The 24,134-nt window shown below is 38.3% G+C and overlaps 1 protein-coding gene across 2 annotated transcripts; it reads left to right on the top strand.

Annotated features, from left to right (window-relative positions):
* The first annotated feature begins 3,963 nt into the window (after positions 1 to 3,963).
* On the top strand, positions 3,964 to 16,431 carry LOC128210416 (carbohydrate sulfotransferase 15-like). 2 transcript variants are annotated; one of them, XM_052914765.1, is made up of 4 exons: positions 3,964 to 4,117; positions 6,828 to 6,972; positions 11,633 to 11,777; positions 15,954 to 16,431. In XM_052914765.1, the coding sequence occupies exons 1-4, from the start codon at positions 4,095 to 4,097 to the stop codon at positions 16,133 to 16,135; spliced, it is 495 nt and encodes a 164-aa protein (XP_052770725.1). In that variant the 5' UTR covers positions 3,964 to 4,094; the 3' UTR covers positions 16,136 to 16,431. The 2 variants fall into 2 exon arrangements, with proteins under 2 accessions (XP_052770725.1, XP_052770724.1); XM_052914764.1 differs by having other exon boundaries at positions 6,828 to 6,999; positions 15,954 to 16,428.
* The last annotated feature ends 7,703 nt before the right edge of the window (positions 16,432 to 24,134 follow it).

The following is a 24,134-nucleotide window of genomic DNA, read 5'->3' as shown; positions in this document are numbered from 1 at the left end:
CATTTTCCCATAAGTCGATCAAGGTCAACAGGTTGTCCATGTGATATATATGTTCAAAGGTTAGTAGTTGAGGCGATATGGGATATACAGCGCGCAGGAAACCATAATATTTTGGTTTAAACTTTGCTCTCACCCAATATGGTTCCCTTTGCTATGTGTAACGAGTCACATTCTAAACCAGTTATTATGATATTGCGCTGTAGATGCACCATTTATGACTGATATTGCTGAAAAATGTGTTACTATATCAACCAATTTAGTGTTTCATGGAGAAATTAACAATAACAAATTTTGAAACATTATCTTTAAAAACAATCAAATATTGATTCCCAAATTATAGCACTGAATAGCTTGATGATAAGTCTCAGCTGTTGTTCTGTGCTAGGTTTTTATGTCTTGTGACAGTAATAAAGTTTTAAAAAGTTATTGAAGTGTAGTGGAACAAAAGTGAAAAATAGAGACCACTTAGGTACAGATATTGGACCAAAAGTGGACTATTGGAGACCTCGGTGACTTAGGTACAGATATTGGAGCAAAAGCAGACTATTTGAGACCACTCAGGTACAGATATTGGAGCAAAAGTGGACTAGTGGTGACCACTGAGGTACAGATATTGGAGCAAAAGTGATCTAGTGGTGACCACTGAGGTACAGATATTAGAGCAAAAGTGGACTAGTGGTGACCACTGAGGTACAGATATTGGATCAAAAGTGGACTAGTGGTGACCACTGAGGTACAGATATTGGAGCAAAAGTGGACTAGTGGTGACCACTGAGGTACAGATATTGGAGTAAAAGTGGACTAGTGGTGACCACTGAGGTACAGATGTTGGAGCAAAAGTGGACTAGTGGTGACTACTGAGGTACAGATGTTGGAGCAAAAGTGGACTAGTGGTGACCACTGAGGTATAGATATTGGAGCAAAAGTGGACTAGTGGAGACCACTGAGGTATAGATATTAGAGCAAAAGTGGACTAGTGGTGACCACTGAGGTACAGATATTGGAGCAAAAGTGGACTAGTGGTGACCACTGAGGTACAGATATTGGAGCAAAAGTGGACTAGTGGTGACCACTGAGGTACAGATATTGGAGCAAAAGTGGACTAATGGTGACCACTGAGGTAAAGATATTGGAGCAAAAGAGGACTAGTGGTGACCACTGAGGTACAGATATTGGAGCAAAAGTGGGCTAGTGGTGACCACTGAGGTATAGATATTGGAGCAAAAGTGGGCTAGTGGTGACCACTGAGGTACAGATATTGGAGCAAAAGTGGACTAGTGGTGACCACTGAGGTACAGATATTGGAGCAAAAGTGGGCTAGTGGTGACCACTGAGGTACAGATATTGGAGCAAAAGTGGACTAGTGGTGACCACTGAGGCACAGATGTTAGAGCAAAAGTGGACTAGTGGTGACCACTGAGGTACAGATATTGGAGCAAAAGTGGACTAGTGGTGACCACTGAGGTACAGATGTTAGAGCAAAAGTGGACTAGTGGTTACCACTGAGGAACAGATATTGGAGCAAAAGCAGACTAGTGGTGACCACTGAGGAAAAGATATTGGAGCAAAAGAGGACTAGTGGTGACCACCGAGGTAAAGATATTGGAGCAAAAGTGGGCTAGTGGTGACAACTGAGGTAAAGATATTGGAGCAAAAGAGGACTATTGGAGACCACTTAGGTACAGATATTGGAGCAAAAGTGGACTAGTGGTGACCACTGAGGCACAGATGTTAGAGCAAAAGTGGACTAGTGGTGACCACTTAGGTACAGATATTGGAGCAAAAGTGGACTAGTGGTGACCACTGAGGTACAGATGTTAGAGCAAAAGTGGACTAGTGGTTACCACTGAGGAACAGATATTGGAGCAAAAGCGGACTAGTGGTGACCACTGAGGAAAAGATATTGGAGCAAAAGAGGACTAGTGGTGACCACCGAGGTAAAGATATTGGAGCAAAAGTGGGCTAGTGGTGACCACTGAGGTAAAGATATTGGAGCAAAAGAGGACTATTGGAGACCACTTAGGTACAGATATTGGAGCAAAAGAGGACTAGTGGTGACCACTGAGGTACAGATATTGGAGCAAAAGTGGGCTAGTGATGACCACTGAGGTACAGATATTGGAGCAAAAGTGAACAAGTGATGACCACTGAGGTACAGATATTGGAGCAAAAGTGGACTAGTGTTGACCACTGAGGTACAGATATTGGAGCAAAAGTGGGTTAGTGGTGACCACTGAGGTAAAGATATTGGAGCAAAAGAGGACTATTGGAGACCACTTAGGTACAGATATTGGAGCAAAAGTGAACAAGTGATGACCACTGAGGTACAGATATTGGAGCAAAAGTGGACTAGTGGAGACCACTGAGGAACAGATATTGGAGCAAAAGTGGGCTAGTGGTGACCACTGAGGTAAGATATTGGAGCAAAAGAGGACTATTGAAGACCACTTAGGTACAGATATTGGAGCAAAAGAGGACTAGTGGTGACCACTGAGGTACAGATATTGGAGCAAAAGTGGGCTAGTGATGACCACTGAGGTACAGATATTGGAGCAAAAGTGAACAAGTGATGACCACTGAGGTACAGATATTGGAGCAAAAGTGGACTAGTGGTGACCACTGAGGTACAGATATTGGAGCAAAAGTGGACTAGTGTTGTCCACTGAGGTACAGATATTGGAGCAAAAGAGGACTAGTGATGACCACTGAGTTACAGATATTGGAGCAAAAGTGGACTAGTGGTGACCACTGAGGAACAGATATTGGAGCAAAAGTGGACTATTGGAGACCACTTAGGAACAGATATTGGAGCAAAAGTGGACTAGTGGTGACCACTCAGGTACAGATTTTGGAGCAAAAGTGGACTAGCAGTGTCCACTGTGGTACAGATATTGGAGCAAAAGAGGACTAGTGATGACCACTGAGGAACAGATATTGGAGCAAAAGTGGACTATTGGAGACCACTTAGGAACAGATATTGGAGCAAAAGTGGACTAGTGGTGACCACTGAGGTACAGATATTGGAGCAAAAGTGGACTAGTGGTGACTACTGAGGAACAGATATTGGAGCAAAAGTGGACTAGCAGTGTCCACTGTGGTACAGATATTGGAGCAAAAGTAGTCTAGTGGTTACCACTGAGGTACAGATATTGGAGCAAAAGTGGACTAGTGGTGACCACTGAGGTACAGATATTGGAGCAAAAGTGGGCTAGTGGTGACCACTGAGGTACAGATATTGGAGCAAAAGTGGACTAGTGGTGACCACTGAGGTACAGATATTGGAGCAAAAGTGGACTAGCAGTGTCCACTGTGGTACAGATATTGGAGCAAAAGTAGTCTAGTGGTTACCACTGAGGTACAGATATTGGAGCAAAAGTGGACTAGTGGTGACCACTGAGGTACAGATATTGGAGCAAAAGTGGGCTAGTGGTGACCACTGAGGTACAGATATTGGAGCAAAAGTGGACTAGTGATGACCACTGAGGTTCAGATACTGGAGCAAAAGTGGACTAATGGTGACCACTGAGGTATAGATATTGGAGTAAAAGTGGACTAGCGTTGTCCACTAAGGTACAGATATTGGATTAAAAGTGGACTAGTGGTGACCACTGAGGTACAGATATTGGAGCAAAAGTGGACTGGTTTAATTCGTGTCCGAATAACGCTTTGGAGAAAAATGAAATAAAATTAATATAGAAAAAAAACACAGCTTCAAAATCTTGCCCCTAAAACATTGAAAACATTATTTGACGTTTAAAACACACTTACAGCACGTGTTCAATATGCGCCCGCTATGATGGACTATTTGTACACGTATTATTTCCGTTTGATAATGACCGAGGGGTTCCGTATGGTCCAATCAAGGCGTATACTATTTGACTTAGGAAAGTTGAAAAAGCGGCCATATACGTATGGGATATACTGACGTCATTATTCATTCTACAGGAGATGGTTCGCCGGGGACACTCGTCAATAACGTACAATGGGAAGTAATAAAGCACCCAGAGGAAGCGAAGGCTTTAAATCGGAGCGAACCTGTCTTCGCCAACGCTGATTTAATCCACCATCTTAATCCTGGAACAAAGATTATACTCATGCTAAGAAATCCCATCGACAGGTTTGTAAAGTGTTTTTCTTTCTTAGGTTTATTACAATGGAAAACAGTTTGCTTAACAATTTACTCAGTGTTTCTAATATTACATTAAAATATCAGATTTTTAAATATAAAACAGTTGTGCCTACCAGCATTTATAACTTTAATGTATGAAGTATTAGTACATTTATATGTTGTTTTGGTGCCTTGTGCCTCTTAACAGAATTTAAAATTTAAAATTCTGACAACTGGGCCTACATCGCTGGTATTCAATATATCTTAAATGGATCTCAGAACGATATAGCTAATCGGATTACTTGTTATTTATAACTGACCAATAGAGTGAATGAGGTTAATGGTTTATGACCATAAGGTTTACATAAGTTGAATATTATAAAATTCCATCCCTTTTCCTTTAGTTTTCATTATATTATGGATGAGGTGTGCTGATTTTTGACCTATGTTATTATTGCACGGCGTATCAACGCCGGACATACAAGTATTTTGTTAGGTTTGAGCTGTGCACTGGTGTGATAGAGCTGTATATGAAATTGTGCTCCTATTTTGTCGTTTTAGATGTGCATTTGTTGTTTATGATATCGCTTGCTTTCCAAATTCACTACAACCACAAACACCATTGGTTGTGTTCAATTTACATGTGGATAACATTTATCTATTCGGTTGTCCAAGATTTTAGAGAAAAGGTCTTATATCAGATGAATTAAAATTTCAACCAATATTCCAAATTTATGGGAAAAAACTTTATCGTTTTAAACCAAACTGCCAAGTGTACTTAAACAAACAAACAACATTGATACCATTAACTTTGTTACATTTCACAGTTTAAAACACTATGCCGAAATTTCATATTTCATTCTATTGAATAATGGAACATAAATTGTATGAAAACAGTAAAGTGACAGATTCGATAAATTGGAAAATAAGATTGTTATTCTTATGTTTTTGGAGTATGTTTAATGTTTGCTTGTTGGCTTTGTGCTATACAGTCGAAACTCGTTTAACGAGTCATATTATGTCGAGTTCGTCGGGACCTAGGCAAAAAAGTCGATACATCGAACATTCGATGGATCCGAATTACAAAAAAACTATCACCAACCCAACACATTTGAGTCCGATTTATGTCCATTGTTTACATCCGGGATTGAACGATCTTGTTATATATTACCGTCGTGAAAACAGCAAACTTATTATTGAAAAAAAGAATGAGTTTTTTTTGTGTCAAATTTATTTAATACACATTAATGGATCACACAAACACAGTTATAAAACAAGCACCTACGTATGTATAAGTTTTTTGAAATAATTAATAGTGAACAAAAATACGACCGCCACGGAAGGAGTAAATAATTCAAACTTCAGACATTGGTTTAAACATATGTTTTATTAATAGAAAGAAACATACAAAGTAGGCTAGTGGTGGTATTCAATATGCGACTAAAACAATCTTATAGTCTTACATCATTCACTTCATACAGTCTATTGGTCAGTTATTAATAACAATTAATCCGATTAGCTACATCATTCTTCGATCATATAAAAAGCAATATTGAAGACAAGCCTTTGTAATATATAAACAACTTATGAAAGCCCTTTCCCACAGACATTGAAACTATGCAATATGATATCTTGTCTTGAAAACACGTTGCAAAGGGATAGATGTTTGTGCTGGTATCATAACTATTGTGTAAAAGCGCCATCAGATTTTCAACGACCGACAAAGTACATGTATTACATATGACTTAGGCCTCACCAAATGGATTTTATCCAAAAATGATGGGGCGAGCGAGCGAAATAATAATAAAAATATAACATGTAACATTTTGTATAAGAAGTCGATCAGTAGTATGCATTTTGATCTGTAAATAACAGTCCTGTTTCTGCCGTGCAACATCTATTAGCTGCACTATGCAGCAACTTTTGTACTTGTTCAACTTATGAGTTGAACAATTGATGAAAACATTGCTAGTCATGTTGATTATTGAAAGAAGAATACCGCTGAAGCAGCTGATTAACATGGCTGTCAATGGACAGTTTCAATCCAACAAACACTACTTTTTTCATATTTTTACGTACCCCATTTTGATACCTTGCCCAAATTTCTCAAAACTTCTTAAGCGTGTTTTTGGTAGCTTATTTCAATTAGCCAAAATACATACTTATAATGAATTTTGATGAATGGAAAAGGTGAATTTTTATTAACATAAAAAATAGTCTATCTAAAGTATATAAACTCTTAAAGAAGTAAATTATTGAAAAACAAAAATATTGAGCATAGTTTAGCCCTATTACAAAGGAATTAAGAATCTTCGAGAAAATGGGGCAATAATTAAATGGGGTCATCAGGCATTAACATTTAACATTACAGCCAAACGAAATGATAAAACGAAAATCTTATTCTACCATCGATATATTTCATCTCGATTAGCATACGGCATCGTCGGCAACCACGGTACTTTCTTCCGGTACACTTCATACACAGCGAAGCATAGCGTAGTGTGTATCGGGAGTAACCGAGGATGGTTCGAAGATGGGTAAATGTAACCAGTGCAGTGTCCATGTGAATATGTGAATTATCATTCTCGTTCACCAGAGTGATGATGCTATATAAGCGTACCGCATAGATTATCATGATCCGGCAAGCCTCTGGTGAATGGTCATCATGCACCTGTGACAATTTAAGTAAATCCAACACTTACTCTGATTGATTTTTCAGGTCATGGTCTGCGTATCAGTATTTTGGTCTAACTAGTCAGAAAAGCCAGGAAGACTTTCACAGACTAACAGTGAGATCGATATCCGATTTCCAGCAATGTCTCTCTCAAAACGAGCTCCGCCATTGTGTCTACCATAGCCATAACGTAAGGGACAGATACAAGGGTATACCGGTATGTTGAACCGTAATTTTCACAAGTATAAATATGTCACACGTGTTACATATTCGTACAAAATTCCTGACACGTGTTTGACAAATACGTACAAAAATGTCACACATTTGTAAATTTTTTTTTTATTTCTTCACACATCAAAGCGAAAACGTATACGTCACATATCAAAAAAGGAGAAAAAACAACATCTGTAAAAAGATTGTTTATACGAGTACGTCACACATTCCAAAAAACAGTATATGCCATTTAATTATATCAGGGATCACATCAGGGGTCATATCGTTTTTGATATGTCCGATATAGCACTTATTTTACCAGATGCTAGAACATATCGAGTAAATGACCCAGGTAAAATATTAGGTCATTGGACCAAAGGTCAATGTCACGGGGAGGGGGTCAAATGTCAGATTCTTTAGCACTTTATATTTTAATAACCTTTCGACACTGATACTTCATATGTATTGTAGAAGTTCGTTGGTTTGTTTATTTGAGTTTATCAAGGTCTGCCCGCGCCCATTGGCTGCATTATGGCTTGACCCCGCCGTGACGCCATCACGACTTAAATTGTGTTTAAATGCCATAAGTGACATGAGATAGAAGTGACAGCAAGGTGCAGTCAAATCCAGACACTGGAAGACTTGAAGAAACAGAGTGAGATACAAGAGATCAGGGTGCGATACCCTAGCTCTTTGCGAAGAGACCTCTTGGTTCTTTAACGTGCTCGGTGTAAAAAACCGATACACGGGATACAATTTTCCAGGGTTGACCAGTACTGAGTACACCACGTTTCCAAGCACTACCCTTTAAATGCCCAGCGCCAGGCAGGGAAGCTACTTGTACTAACTTTTAACGTCTTTCGGTATGACGCAGCCCGGGATCGAACCCACGACCTCCCACTCCGTAGGCGGACGCCTTAACCACAAGGCCACGGAGACGGTACAGTAAAAGTTCAATGTTGCTTTGAGAGGTCATTTTGTCCGAGTTCAAGGTCACATGGGGTCATAAACATGAAATCCGTTAACATTAAACATATTGATATCTGACGCAAATCATGATTGTTCTCAGTGAATATACAATCATTTTTGCTTTTGTGACAATTGGATTGCTCGATTCCGTTCGTCAGTCAGTCGCAGTTCATATCAGGTCAATACGTCATACGTATGGAGCGATTAAAAAAAACACAATAAATTTCCACAAGAGTTAACCACGTCAAGACAATATGTTGCGTGCAAGACCCAGGACCATGGCTCAATGGCTGGGTTACGAATGTACTTATGGGCATTTCCCTTTATGTAACGTGTAGTGATGGTTCAGTTTGTGTTGACTCATAACTTCGAAGATGATTACTGGATTTAAGTTCCCTACTGGGTAAATGTTTACCACATCCGGGCAACACGCAGATCATTTTTCAGCCTCGCCGACTGAAGGTCATGCTCACCGTTCAGGGTAACACGACTGTGTGTCTGCCCCAAACGGGAAGTCTTTAATCCTTGGAAGAATTTTCCTCAAAACTTGGTCAAATACTAAACGAATCAAGACGAAACACAGAACTTATGTTCCTGGTGCATTAGTTCAAGGTCAAGGTTACCATTCAGGATAACAGCCAATTGTAATTAAGACTGATTAATTGTTTAGTATTGCCAAAGTCAAACAAATTGATTTTTCAATTATCACTATTAACGTAAATGTTATTTTACTGTGCAATTTGATCAAACGATAACATATGGAGAAATATTATAATTTTTTTTTGTTTGAACTCTAGTTGGACTAGACTCGCTTTGGAAATAAAATATCTATTATATTATGGGAGTACCCCGACATTGAGATTTGACCGTAAACACTTTCAAATGCAACGTCAATGCAACGTTATTTTACGTTGTCACAACGTACAGCCAAAGTCAATGTTATTTAACTTGGTTTCAGCATTCCATGTGTCCCACCACTAGAAGAATTTTCATGAAACTCGGATCAAAGTTTAACCTCTTTGCGACAACATTCAAAACCCATGTTCTATGGTTAAAATATAAAACCATTGTACCCGACATTGACATCTGAACACAGATAGTATTTTTTCATATGACCATATTCGCCGGAAGGGGTATTGCATGCTAATTCTACGAAAGACCGGTCGTGTCATTTCAAGTTCGATACTATTTCAACTTCACGAAATCATGAAATTTTGATGTTGAAAAAAAATGATTTCGTGGAGTTACATTCAAGAAACCGTGAGCTCTTGAACTTGAGCGAGTGTATTTATATCTCGTTTACAATCATAGCATAGGCCCAAAATGGACAATTTGAATACATTTGCATTAGTCTGTGTTGAACAACATATACATTACGATGATTGAGCTAGATGTTAGTACTTATATAATATATTAAACTGTTTAAAATACAAACTGCTGCGTTTTATTCGCTTTTAAAAAGGAGCTATGAAGTTGTACCTATCAATTAGTTTTGTTAATTAATAAACAAAACAGATGCATGTCATCTAATATATGATATTGCTAGAGAGCATTTATATAGCGAAATGTACCCCTAACCCCACTCCCCAAAGTATAGGTGCACCTCTATATTTAAAGGTGCCGGTTCAAATATTCAGGTGCATCTCCTTATTTGAGGTAATCAAAAAACATGTTCAAAGTATAGACGTACATCTAAATGCAGAGGCACACCCCTATTTTATAGCTGAAAATTCAGGTGCAAATCTGTGAACTGCACATATAAATATAAAGGGGCACCTCTAAATTAGATATAGATGTTTTGTTGTTTTTAATGTAGGATATACTTGCGAACAAATATTCACTCTAAATACGGCGGCTGGTAGCTTAAATTTATAAAACGAGCGATAAACAGAATGTGAAAATTTCGTTGGTACTAGGAGGTGATTAAACAAGAGGTACGTGACATATTCGTCAGTTTGAAGATTACGGTTCAACACACGTATATAGTTATTTTTAGGCAAATGTATTAAATTCTAGTTTTGGTTTTTACAACTTTGATATATTCAAAAATAAAAACACGTACACGTATACGACTAGATCTCAAATGGTATCGGAATGCGTTAAAATATCCGCTAACGGAAAAGGTCGTATTGTTCTAGATATTTTAGCACAAAAGCAGTATCTAGAACTCACTTTCCAGTGTCTGTGCAGTACATATCTAGAACTCTCTTTCCAGTGTCTTTGCCGTATCTAGAACTCTCTTTTCAGTGTATTTGCAGTATCTATAACTAACGTCACAGTGTCTTACCAGTATCTAAAACTCTGTTTCCACTGTCTTTGTAGTAACTATAATTCACTTTTCAGTGTTTTTGCAGTAACTATTATTCACTTTTCAGTGTCTTTGCAGTAACTACTAGTATAATTCACTTTTCTGTGTCTTTGCAGTATCTAGAACTCACTTTCCAGTGTCTTAACAGTATCTTGAAATCACTTTTCAGTGTCTTTGCAGTAACTATAATTATCTTTTCAGTGTCTTTGCAGTATCTAGAACTCACTTTCCAGTGTCTTTGCAGTATCGTGAGATCATTTTCAGTGTCTTTGTATCATCTTGAACTCACTTTCCAGTGTCTTTGCAGTATCTTGAAGTCATTTTCAGTGTTTTTGTAGTATCTTGAACTCACTTTCCAGTGTCTTTGCAATATCTAGAACTCACTTTTCAGTGTCTTCGCAGTATCTTGAACTCACTCTTTAGTGTATTTGCATTGAATGAAGTACTTGTAACAACTCATTTAGATACAAACGGGTTTCAGTTAATAGATCTATCAATTAATAATATATTTTCTCTTACAACACCATAAAAACGACCCTTCTCTATTGTTAAATTAGAAACCAGAAATTGAACTTCGGGTAACAGGGTACCTGCGGGAATTTAAGATCGGGTAACATGGTAACCGTGGGAATTTAAGATCGGGTAACCGGGTACCAGCAGGAAATTGAAACTTGGGTAACTGGGTACCCGCGGGAATTTAAGATCGGGTAACCGGGTAACCGCGGGAATTTAAGATTGGGTAACCGGGTACCCGCGGGAGATTAAAAATCAGGTGACCGGGTACTCACGGAAAATTGAGTTCCGATAACCGGGTACCCGCGGGAATTTAAGGTCGGTAAAAACTGCCTACCCGCCCATGCCCTACAAGTACGATCTTGCACTAAACTTAACACAACTCAACTCAACTCAGTATTCTTTTATAATTGCACAATATCAGTTGAACCCTTGGTTAATGATACATATATGTTCGTATCATTTGATGTATTTGTTGACTCGACGTTATGTATTTTGTTTTATCGAGTGTTCTACCTTGGTCTTATGCGATTGTGCCGTTAAACTCGAGCACAGAACTTTCAGTGTTCGCCTTCTGGCTTAACGCTTAATTTCCCATTATTCTGTTGTTGCCAATTTATTTATCCTTTCACCTCTGGAAGGATAGTCACATAAAGTCAAACCCCATTGGCTCAAACTCCAAAAGACCGGTGAAAATACATTGATCCTCGGATAATTCGAGCCAAGCGGTAATGCTTTCCTACAGTATAATAAAAAACTGTCCTTTACATCAGTTCGAGCCAATCGAGTTCGAGCCAATGGGGTTCGACTGCACTGATTTAGTTTTCATTTGTTAATATCGTTTCAGAATGTATGGCCTAACATATATCACGTACACTTGCAAGAATATTTCCGGGTATTTCCAAGAAAGCAGATACTCGTTCTTAATATAGAAAGTTATTCGAAAGATATCAGAGCAGCCATGGAAAAGGTGTATGCTTTCTTAGAACTCGGTACGTATACTAAATACTGATGCATCTCCAAACCGGAAATGAAAATTAGTGGTCGACATTATATTTTGTCCAATTAAAAGGCAGAATTTCTCAAGTTTCCCAAGAGGTGTATATCAGTAGATCAGTAGTCAGTTGTTATTGATTTAAAACAGGTGAATCGGTAGATATTATCAGTGGCCGGCCCAGTTGGTGAGTTGTTCACAAAATATAATGTAGACCAACATTTTGTTTAAGATTGTCAGTATGTACAAGGCAAAATAAATGATGTACGTGAAGTTAGCGGCCTAGCGGCCTAGCGGCCTAGCAGCGTGAAGTTAGCGGCCTAGCGGCCTAGCGGCGTGAAGTTAGCGGCCTGGCGGCCTAGCGGCCTAGCGGCGTGAAGTTGGTGGCCTAGCGGCCTAGCGGCCTGGCGGCCTAATTATTTTTTCTATTTCCAAGCAATTGTTAATGCGTTTATTTTAAAACAATGATAAATCAAGGTTTTTTATTCATATAGTTACATAGCGGCCTTAAATTGTTATATATTCAGAATATTTTTCTTTACCTTTTATTCTAAAACAATTTTAAATTAACTGTTTTATGCACAAATTATCACTCTGAAGCGTTTTTCAAACTTTTTTCAAAAAAGTCGATCAAGCACTTCAGCGACCTAGAAGCCTGAAATTAGCGGCCTAGCGGCCTAAATTGAATCCTATTTCAAAGCATGTATACATGCATTTTCTTCTAAAACAATAACATTTTAACTGTTTTTATGCACAAATTAACACATTGAAGCGATTATCAACAGTTTTTCTCCAAAAACGTCGATAAAGCAGTCAGCTATTTCAAAGCATTAAACATGCCTGTTCTTCTTAATCAATGATATATTAACTGTTTATATGCACAAATTATCACTCTGAAGCGTTTTTCAACTTTTTTTCAAAAAAGTCGATCGAGCACTTCAGCGGCCTAGCGGCCTAGCGGCGTGAAGTTAGCGGCCTGGCGGCCTAGCGGCCTAGCGGCCTAGCGGCCTGGCGGCCTAAAATGGTATCCTATTTCAAAGCATGTATACATGCATTTTCTTCTAAAACAATGACATATTAACTGTTTTTATGCACAAATTAACACTTTGAAGCTATTAGCGATTATCAATATTTTTTTTAAAAGCGTCGATAAAGCAGTCAGCTATTTCAAAGCATTAAACATGCCTGATCTTCTAAAACAATGATATATTTACTGTTTTATGCACAAATTATCACTCTAAAGCTTTTTTTTATTTTTTTTCAAACAAGTTGATCGAGCACTTCAGCGGCCTAGCGGCGTGAAGTTAGCGGCCTGGCGGCCTAGCGGCCTAAAATGGTTTCCTATTTCAAAGCATGTATACATGCATTTTCTTCTAAAACAATGACATATTAACTGTTTGAATGCACAAATTAACACTTTGAAGCTATTAGCGATAATCAACATATTTTTTTTTCTCAAAAAAGTCGATTAAGCAGTCAGCATACATGCCTATCCTTCTCAAAAATATGTTGATAATCGCCTCAGAGTGATAGTCTGTGCATAAAAACAGTTAACATATCATTTTTTTAGAAGAAATTGCATGTAGTCATGCTTTGAAATAAGATAGCATTTTAGGCCGCCAGGCCGCTAGGCCGCTAGGCCGCTAACTTCACGCCGCTAGGCCGCTAGGCCGCTGAAGTGCTTGATCGACTTTTTTTTTAAAAAGTTGAAAAACGCTTCAGAGTGATAAGTTGTGCATAAAAACAATAAATATATCATTGTTTTAGAAGAACATGCATGTTTAATGCTTTGAAATAGATGACTGCTTTATCGACGCTTTTGAAAAAAACAAACCTGTTGATAATCGCTAATAGCTTCAAAGTGTTAATTTGTGCATTCAAACAGTTAATATGTCATTGTTTAAGAAGAAAATGCATGTATACATGCTTTGAAATAGGCAACCATTTTAGGCCGCTAGGCCGCCAGGCCGCCAACTTCACGCCGCTAGGCCGCTAGGCCGCTGAAGTGCTCGATCAACTTTATTGAAAAATAAATAAAAAAAAAACACTTACGATTGATAATTTGTGCATAAAACAGTAAATATATCATTGTTTTAGAAGATCAGGCATGTTTAATGCTTTGAAATAGCTGACTGCTTTATCGACGCTTTTAAAAAAATGTTGATAATCGCTAATTGCTTCAAAGTGTTAATTTGTGCATAAAAACAGTTAATATGTCATTGTTTTAGAAGAAAATGCATGTATACATGCTTTGAAATAGGATACCATTTTAGGCCGCTAGGCCGCTAGGCCGCCAGGCCGCTAACTTCACGCCGTTAGGCCGCTAGGCCGCTGAAGTGCTCGATCGACTTTTTTTAAAAAAAGTTGAAAAACGCTTCAGAGTGATAATTTGTGCATATAAACAGTAAATATATCATTGTTTTAAAAGATCAGGCATGTTTAATGCTTTGAAATAGCTGACTGCTTTATCGACGCTTTTTAAAAAAAAGATGTTGATAATCGCTAATTGCTTCAAAGTGTTAATTTGTGCATAAAAACAGTTAATATGTCATTGTTTTAGAAGAAAATGCATGTATACATGCTTTGAAATAGGATACCATTTTAGGCCGCTAGGCCGCCAGGCCGCTAACTTCACGCCGCTAGGCCGCTAGGCCGCTAGGCCGCTGAAGTGCTCGATCGACTTTTTTGAAAAAAAGTTGAAAAACGCTTCAGAGTTATAATTTGTGCATATAAACAGTAAATATATCATTGTTTTAGAAGATCAGGCATGTTTAATGCTTTGAAATAACTGACTGCTTTATCGACGCTTTTAAAAAAAATGTTGATAATCGCTAATTGCTTCAAAGTGTTAATTTGTGCATAAAAACAGTTAATATGTCATTGTTTTAGAAGAAAATGCATGTATACATGCTTTGAAATAGGATACCATTTTAGGCCGCTAGGCCGCTAGGCCGCCAGGCCGCTAACTTCACGCCACTAGGCCGCTAGGCCGCTAGGCCGCTAGGCCGCTGAAGTGCTCGATCGACTTTTTTGAAAAAAAGTTGAAAAACGCTTCAGAGTGATAATTTGTGCATATAAACAGTAAATATATCATTGATTAAGAAGATCAGGCATGTTTAATGCTTTGAAATAGCTGACTGCTTTATCGACGTTTTTGGAAAAAAACTGTTGATAATCGCTTCAATGTGCTAATTTGTGCATAAAAACAGTTAAAATGTTATTGTTTTAGAAGAAAATGCATGTATACATGCTTTGAAATAGGATTCAATTTAGGCCGCTAGGCCGCTAGGCCGCTAGGCCGCTAATTTCAGGATTCTATGCCGCTAAGTCGCTGAAGTGCTTGATCGACTTTTTTGAATAAAGTTTGAAAAACGCTTCAGAGTGATAATTTGTGCATAAAACAGTTAATTTAAAATTGTTTTAGAATAAAGGGTAAAGAAAAATATTCTGAATATATAACAATTTAAGGCCGCTATGTAACTATATGAATAAAAAACCTTGATTTATCATTGTTTTAAAAAAAAACGCATTAACAATTGCTTGGAAATAGAAAAAAATAATTAGGCCGCCAGGCCGCTAGGCCGCTAGGCCGCCAACTTCAAGCCGCTAGGCCGCTAGGCCGCCAGGCCGCTAACTTCACGCCGCTAGGCCGCTAGGCCGCTAGGCCGCTAACTTCACGCCGCTAGGCCGCTAGGCCGCTAACTTCACGCCGCTAGGCCGCTAGGCCGCTAACTTCACGCCGCTAGGCCGCTAGGCCGCTAACTTCACGTACATAAATAAATGGCTATATGACTGTGCCGCATCGAACCTTTTTGTAAGTACATACTGGCAGTCTTTCACCATATCTATATAGCCAATGTCTAAGTTTGAACGTATTTTCCATCGTCAAAAAGTGTCAATTGTCACTTTTATAGCTAGTGTTTGCAGTAATAATTTTACGGATGTATGATTATAACACTTCTGTTGGGCCTTTGGGAGCAACAGTCAACTTTAACAAGTATTTAGAATAAAGAATGTTTCTTTTAAGTGCCTTTACTGAAAGTTATGTAAAACTCAATATAGTTTACTTATACTGACTTCATTCTCTATAATTTGACTTAATTCGACTCAATTGAGAAGTTATACAAAATTATACCAGAACATTTTTAACGATATCATAATTTCGTGTTCTCAGGAAAGCTACCAGAGGCTATGTGGGAGACAGTGGCCACCACTACAAAAAGGAACGAGCTTTCTAGCAGCAGACGTATTGGAAATATGTGGAACAAAACACGAGAACTGTTACAAGATTTCTATGCACCATATAACAAGGAGCTAGTAAGACTTTTAGGCAGCGAGTTTGATTTTAACAAATGATTATAATAATAATATGTTCGAGTGATAAGGTTCATGTTATTTCCATGTTGTTTCACATTTATGAGGAATTTTCTATGTTTAAAACGCAATTGCAAAGACATTTAGGCAGCGGGTTTGATTTTAACAAATCACTATAATGTTTATATCTTCGAGGGATAATGTTAATGTTATTTCCATGTTGTTTCACATTTAAAATGTCGTTTCTGTGTTGATAGTGGAATTGTAGAGACAATTGCTTAAAACATGAAGAAAACTTCTGTTTTTGACACGAAAACATATGCCACCCCTGTTAAATGGATGTTGCTCAAATAAATATTAAAACCCTTCTACTTATATTACTTTTCTCGTGTATCATTTCACGTAATATCAAGCACATAATCACTGTAGTGTTCCCTGCTTTGAGTCGGTACAAAACAATAGCGTTTTGTGTATTTTAGCGCCCCCACCCCCTCCCCCAGGAAGTTCACATTATTTCTTATTATGTAGATTTAATCAAATCTAAAGGCCCTTCTACCTCTGTTATAGACTCATAGTCTGATACCGCCGATACACACTACGCTATGCTTAGTTGTGTACCGTGGCCAATTTAGCTAGGAAAATTCCGCAATCATGAATAACTAATGAAGCAGTTTCATTGGTTCCGCAAAGTACCAGATGTTTTACGGTTGAAAAATATTCTGGCGATTGCCGGAGTTGAACCGGGTCCGCCTTCTCAGTATAATATTATTTGGCAGTAGTCAAGACTACATGGTCACGGAGGCAACTGACATTGTCAAGTTATTGAACAATATTCGACGTTGAATAAAGTGTAACAGAAGATGGTACCGTGGTTGCCGACGTTGTATGAAGAGTAACGGAAGATGGTACCATGGTTGCCGACGTTGTATGAAGAGTAACGGAAGATGGTACCGTGGTTGCCGACGTTGTATGAAGTGTAACGGAAGCTGGTACCGTGGCTGCCGACGATGTATGAAGTGTAACTGAAGAAAGTACCATGGTTGCCGACGTTGTATGAAGTGTAACGTAAGCTGGTACTGTGGTTGCCGACGATGTATGAAGTGTAACGGAAGCTGGAACTGTGGTTGCCGACGTTGTATGAAGAGTAACGGAAGATGGTACCGTGGTTGCCGACGATGTATGAAGTGTAACGGAAGAAAGTACCATGGTTGCCGACGATGTATGAAGTGTAACGGAAGAAAGAACCTTGGTTGCCGACGATGTATGAAGTGTAACGGAAGATGGTACCGTGGTTGCCGACGATGTATGAAGTTTAACGGAAGATGGTACCATGGTTGCCGACGATGTATGAAGTGTAACGGAAGATGGTACCATGGTTGCCGACGATGTTTGAAGTGTAACAGAAGATGGTACCGTGGTTGCCGACGTTGAATGAAGAGTAACGGAAGATGGTACCATGGTTGCCGACTTTGTATGAAGAGTAACGGAAGATGGTACCATAATTGCCGACGTTGTATGAAGAGTAACAGAAGATGGTACCGTGGTTGCCGACATTGTATGAAGTGTAACGGAAGCTGGTACCGTGGTTGCCGACGATGTATGAAGTGTAACGGAAGAAAGTACCATGGTTGCCGACGTTGTATGAAGTGTAACGGAAGCTGGTACTGTGGTTGCCGACGATGTATGAAGTGTAACGGAAGCTGGTACCATGGTTGCCGACGTTGTATGAAGAGTAACGGAAGATGGTACCGTGGTTGCCGACGTTGTATGAAGTGTAACGGAAGCTGGTACCGTGGCTGCCGACGATGTATGAAGTGTAACTGAAGAAAGTACCATGGTTGCCGACGTTGTATGAAGTGTAACGTAAGCTGGAACTGTGGTTGCCGACGTTGTATGAAGAGTAACGGAAGATGGTACCGTGGTTGCCGACGATGTATGAAGTGTAACGGAAGAAAGTACCATGGTTGCCGACGATGTATGAAGTGTAACGGAAGAAAGAACCTTGGTTGCCGACGATGTATGAAGTGTAACGGAAGAAAGTACCATGGTTGCCGACGTTGTATGAAGTGTAACGTAAGCTGGTACTGTGGTTGCCGACGATGTATGAAGTGTAACGGAAGCTGGAACTGTGGTTGCCGACGTTGTATGAAGAGTAACGGAAGATGGTACCGTGGTTGCCGACGTTGTATGAAGAGTAACGGAAGATGGTACCGTGGTTGCCGACGATGTATGAAGTGTAACGGAAGAAAGTACCATGGTTGCCGACGATGTATGAAGTGTAACGGAAGAAAGAACCTTGGTTGCCGACGATGTATGAAGTGTAACGGAAGATGGTACCGTGGTTGCCGACGATGTATGAAGTTTAACGGAAGATGGTACCATGGTTGCCGACGATGTATGAAGTGTAACGGAAGATGGTACCATGGTTGCCGACGATGTTTGAAGTGTAACAGAAGATGGTACCGTGGTTGCCGACGTTGAATGAAGAGTAACGGAAGATGGTACCATGGTTGCCGACTTTGTATGAAGAGTAACGGAAGATGGTACCATAATTGCCGACGTTGTATGAAGAGTAACAGAAGATGGTACCGTGGTTGCCGACATTGTATGAAGTGTAACGGAAGCTGGTACCGTGGTTGCCGACGATGTATGAAGTGTAACGGAAGAAAGTACCATGGTTGCCGACGTTGTATGAAGTGTAACGGAAGCTGGTACTGTGGTTGCCGACGATGTATGAAGTGTAACGGAAGCTGGTACCATGGTTGCCGACGTTGTATGAAGAGTAACGGAAGATGGTACTGTGGTTGCCGACGTTGTATGAAGTGTAACGGAAGCTGGTACTGTGGTTGCCGACGTTGTATGAAGTGTAACGGAAGATGGTACCGTGGTTGCCGACGATGTATGAAGTGTAACGGAAGAAAGTACCATGGTTGCCGACGTTGTATGAAGTGTAACGGAAGAAAGTACCATGGTTGCCGACGTTGTATGAAGTGTAACGGAAGAGAGAACCTTGGTTGCCGACGATATATGAAGTGTAACGGAAGAAAGTACCGTGGTTGCCGACGATGTATGAAGTGCAACGGAAAAAGTACCGTGGTTACCGACGATGTTATAGACTGTACTTTTAACAAAATGTTTAAGCCTAAAGTTCACGCTGAAATGGAATGGCAAAAAACTTACTTTTTGCACGAACTACTTAATAGATGAAATCACTTAACCATCTCTCTGCCAAGAGCCTATTTAGGGACTATTTTTATTCACATGCCAACAAAATTTGATGTCTATACGGATTGTTTTTGTGTAATTTAAGTAAGACCCACTATTATTATATACTTTCCGGCGGTTTAAACAGATGTGTCAGTGAAAAAGAAATGTATGTATCACCATTTAAAACACATCAATTTGAACTTTTAGCCAAGTTTCAGTTCAAGATCAAAGGTCAACGCACGAATGGCTGGGGAACAATATCAATGTCGTCATTTCCTCGCCGCGCTTTTCTGAAAAAAAAACAAACAAACAACTTTTGTATGCAAAATGTAAAAGATGAATTGTTAATTTCAGTGTAAGATCGTAACACATTTTACCTCATTTGGTGATCACGTATTACATAATATTACAATCGTACACATAAATAAACAACTATCCTTTATGTAGCTGAATATAATCAGTATGTTCTTAACCCTTTTTTACTTTCAGTGTACCATTAAGTATACATTCTGTTTCTCCAGTGTATGCATTTTCAACATATTCTTAGCAATCTTGCAAACATTTCGACACATATATATTTTTTTGAATGGCTACGGTACACACACACATATTTGCTAAACTGTCAGGTGTAACGTATATTTTTGGTTCACATTATCATTATATGGATACGTTTCATTTAAATGTTACACATACAATGTTCGTACAAATCACAATAGTATTAGTATCTTAAATTTATAGTCTTTTGTCTCGAAACGCATTTTTTTTTATAGATAATCCACACTGCACACCCATAGTCATATCTAAAATGGCTCAGTTCACTTACTTTTCATAGCCGAGTGTTATTTTGATAAACACGTTTTGCATGGTTTACAAACCACTACTACGAGTAATTTGCCTTAACATGATCCCCTGTGTGCGAGTGGATAAGTTATCTGTTTTCTAAATTGCAATAGTATCTTTAATTGTGTAGACTTTTATCTCGAAACGCAAAAATAGCGCATATCTAAAATGGCTTTGTTCACTTACTTTTAATAGCCTAGTGTTCATTTTGATGAAAAACGTTTGGTATAGTATACAAACTACTACTGCGAGTAATTTGTCTTGGTATGAACCCCTGTGGGCCTGTGGATAACTTATCTGTTATCTGTTAAAAGTCAATGCATACTTTGATAATATTTACTTTTGAAGTTTTCAATTTATTCAGGAGTGTTGGGATAAGAGTGAGGTTGTGCACGCACACTGGTTAAAACAACCAGTAAATTTACATTTTACTGACCGTTCTAAGGCGGTACCTAACAATCTTTGAAAAACACACCTAGTTTTTATAATATGCACTGTGTTGTTTGTAGAGTTTTGTGTTGTTGTTCCATGTTTCTTGTTTGTGTTTTGTTTTTGTTTTTTTGTGTTCTATGTCTTTGGCGTTTTACCCTGTGCCATTAAACGAGGTTTATGTTTAAAATTTTGGCTCATGAGCTTGTTTCTGTAGTTTTTCCTATAAATATTCTAATTCTATTTTGAGTGTACCGGCGTGAGTTTGCTTCCAACTACAACCAGGTGGAGTATTTTATACCTTATTTGTATTTTTTTCTGCATTTTTGGTATAAACGAGTTAAACGATGTTAATATAATACGGTAAGGTTTTTTCAGATACATAACCGGGATAAACAATTTTGATGCTAAACATGAGCGAACCCCTTTAAAATGACATCGCGCTTTATTTATCTTTATTGGCTTCTACTGTTGCAGTGTGTGTATACCACGTGATAAATTGCATCATAAATGCTACGTCGGAAGGCAATATTTTGCTTCGAATGATGACTTTAAACAAAGATAATTTTCCTTTTTCTTCATCATTTTAAATGAAACATACCGCAGTCTACGTCGCCTACGGAGCCCCGCCTTCGGTCTTTTACCAGAGTTTGATTGAAAGTTAAGTTTCTTTAAACACTTAAGTTATTTGGAGACAATTGGTTGTAAGTTAGTTACGTGCTTTTCAAAAACACCACCCTACGTACGAGGGCCTTCACATGTCAACCTTTACTATAATATTATAAAAATAGCAAATATTGGGAATTGTCAACGTAACTGCTGCCTGTGGTCTGACGGAGCAATGTCAAAACTTAATTTTGGAAACAGGTTTGTCGGAGTGTTTGATGAATCTAATCATCTTATCAAACTCCGGAAATAAAACGAAGTCGTCGCTCTTTAAGTGGCATAAACTGCCCTTTGTTTCATTTAAAATGTTGTGGTAACAGAAAAGTTATCTTTGATTAAAGTCTTCATTTTAAGCAAAATGTTGCCTTCTGACGTAGCATTTATGACGCTATTTACCACGTGGTATTTACACACTGTGTTAGAAGTTTCATCAATCATGTAAAAATGGAGAAAACAATATTTAACAGTACAAGCAGATTTAAAGACTGGCGGTAGTACACTAAGTTTCTGAAATGATAAATAGCTTTAGGTAGACACGTGATAGTTTATGATTGGCAGGTTTTGTTTTCTATTCTCCGTAATAGAATGTTATCGGTGAATATGTAAAGAACCAAAGAATATTTGTTGATTTCAATGTAAAATTCCATTACACGCGCGGTCATAGAAAATGAGTGAAACGAAACACAATCTTACACTGAAATAAACATTTTATGATCCTGAACCGTGGAGGAATAAAGTAGGCACAATGTCCGTCCTTTACAACAATTTCTCAGATGTTACTTTATTAAATTTTATTTTAATTTAGATATAACTTAGCATATACTTATGATTTTTAAACAACTATTACATATTTGAGCAGATACAGAGACAATTGCGGTACCAATACCGGACAATTGCAGACAATATATTCTAAAACTCGGCCAATATCGACCAAACTCGGCCAATATCTACAAAACTCGGCCAATTTCAGTTCCTCCGTTTTGATTTGCTACAAAACTCGCCAAATATAGGATTTGAGAAAATGACCATTTTCATTGGCTGTCGAAACTCGCCTAATATGAGAAATATGCTGGAAATTATTTATAAAGGAAGCCATTTTGTTTTCGTTTTCCGACTGTTTTGAAAAAAAGTGCTTTGTTTAAACCTTTTTGGAAATACTAGCCTATTAAATTCTTCAACCACTTTGTACGGTTTGATATAACAGTCGTATTTAACCTGTTGGTTGTTTTTACGACTATAATGTTTGTGTAAACCGAAAAAATGGACGACGAAGGTGAAACATTTGAGGATGTTGACGTATTGGCATATGATTTACGAAATAAAGACGAAAATACATGCTTCCTTAGACTGTACAGCGCTTTATTCATAAGTATGTGCAATGTCACTAAAGGATGCATGTCAAAATCAGCAAAGTCATGTCTAGAATAGCAGACACAATGAAAGAATCGGCGATAAACAGGCTTCAAATATACACTTGAGGTAAGTTATTAGAATGTTCTTTGACCAAAATGTCGAACCATATGTAATAGTTAATTAATAAAATACTTATCAATTAGGTGATTATTTGTCCTCGGCCAGCTGTATTTGCCTTCGTCCTTTCGGGTTCAGGCAAATACAGCTAACCTCGGACAAATAACTAGGCCAATATGAAATCACCTAATTAATAACATTATAATAAAGCACCGTGCAGTCTAATTTCGTAAATCGTTTACCAAAACGTCAACTTTTTACCTTCTCTGAGTACCTGGAGGCAACCCACGTGTGCGGCTTGGTTACCACCAACCAAACTCAAATACGCCCAGACCGGGAATCGAACCCGGGCCGCCTAGGTTAGAAGCGAGTGCGCTAACCACTGCGCTAACCAGGCAACCAATGTTAACATGCAGGATCACAGATTATTAGCAGCTTGGCCTAAACCTGTATTTTCTATGATATAAGCATTTAAAATAACCTTATATATTGTATGCTATGAGAGAACAGTATGATGTAAATGTCGTATTCATTTACTTTATCAACAACATGGTATTCCTTCAATTGTTCTTATACATAATCAGGTCATCTTAATGATAAAACAAGTTCATATTCAAATCACAATGTAAAATAAAGACAACCGATACGATGACATCATGTTTCATATCTGTGTTTATACTATTTCTTCTCCCGACATAATTAACTGAGTACATGAACAGACGAATATCTAGATTTTATTAACGTATTTAGCATGGAACTGCTTACTTGTGAGTTGTAACACTACGAAAATGAACGTCAGCGTATGGAAAACGCTCCTTTTAATAAGTGCTGCTTCATTGGATCTATCGAACACAGTGCAAGGTAGTATATATTTTTTCTGCAATAAAATTCATTCTAAAATATGATTCCTTGAATAAACAACATTTTTTCTCTCCTTTTAACCCAAGTTAAATGTTATTGCGTGGTGGTTATATCGTACTAGTGATGCTGTCTAAAACACACATATGTACTATCTAATCAGCGATAAACCCATACGATCATCTTTTCAAGGTTACATTTCCAGTGTGTGTATACCACGTGATAAATGACGCCATAAATGCTACGTCGGAAGGCAACATTTTGCTTAAAATGAAGACTTAAATAAAAGATAACTTTTCTTTTACCACACCATTTTAAATAACACAAAGGGCAGTCTATGCCGCTTATAGAACCCCGCCTTCGTTTTATTACTGAAATTTGATTAGGTGATGAGTTTCATCAAACACTTTGACAAACCTGTTTCCAAAATAATGTTTTGACAGCTTCGTCAGACGGCCGTATTGTGAAAAGGTTTGTAGAAGTGTTTTGAGAAACAAAACTCTCAATCGAACTCTGGTAAAATACCGAAGGCGGGTCTCCGTAAGCGGCGTATACTGCGCTAAGTTTCATT

Source organism: Mya arenaria, chromosome 12, assembly GCF_026914265.1.
Source record: "Mya arenaria isolate MELC-2E11 chromosome 12, ASM2691426v1".
In the NCBI taxonomy this organism is placed as follows: Eukaryota; Metazoa; Mollusca; class Bivalvia; order Myida; family Myidae; genus Mya; species Mya arenaria.
This window is presented reverse-complemented; position numbering and strand designations above follow the sequence as displayed.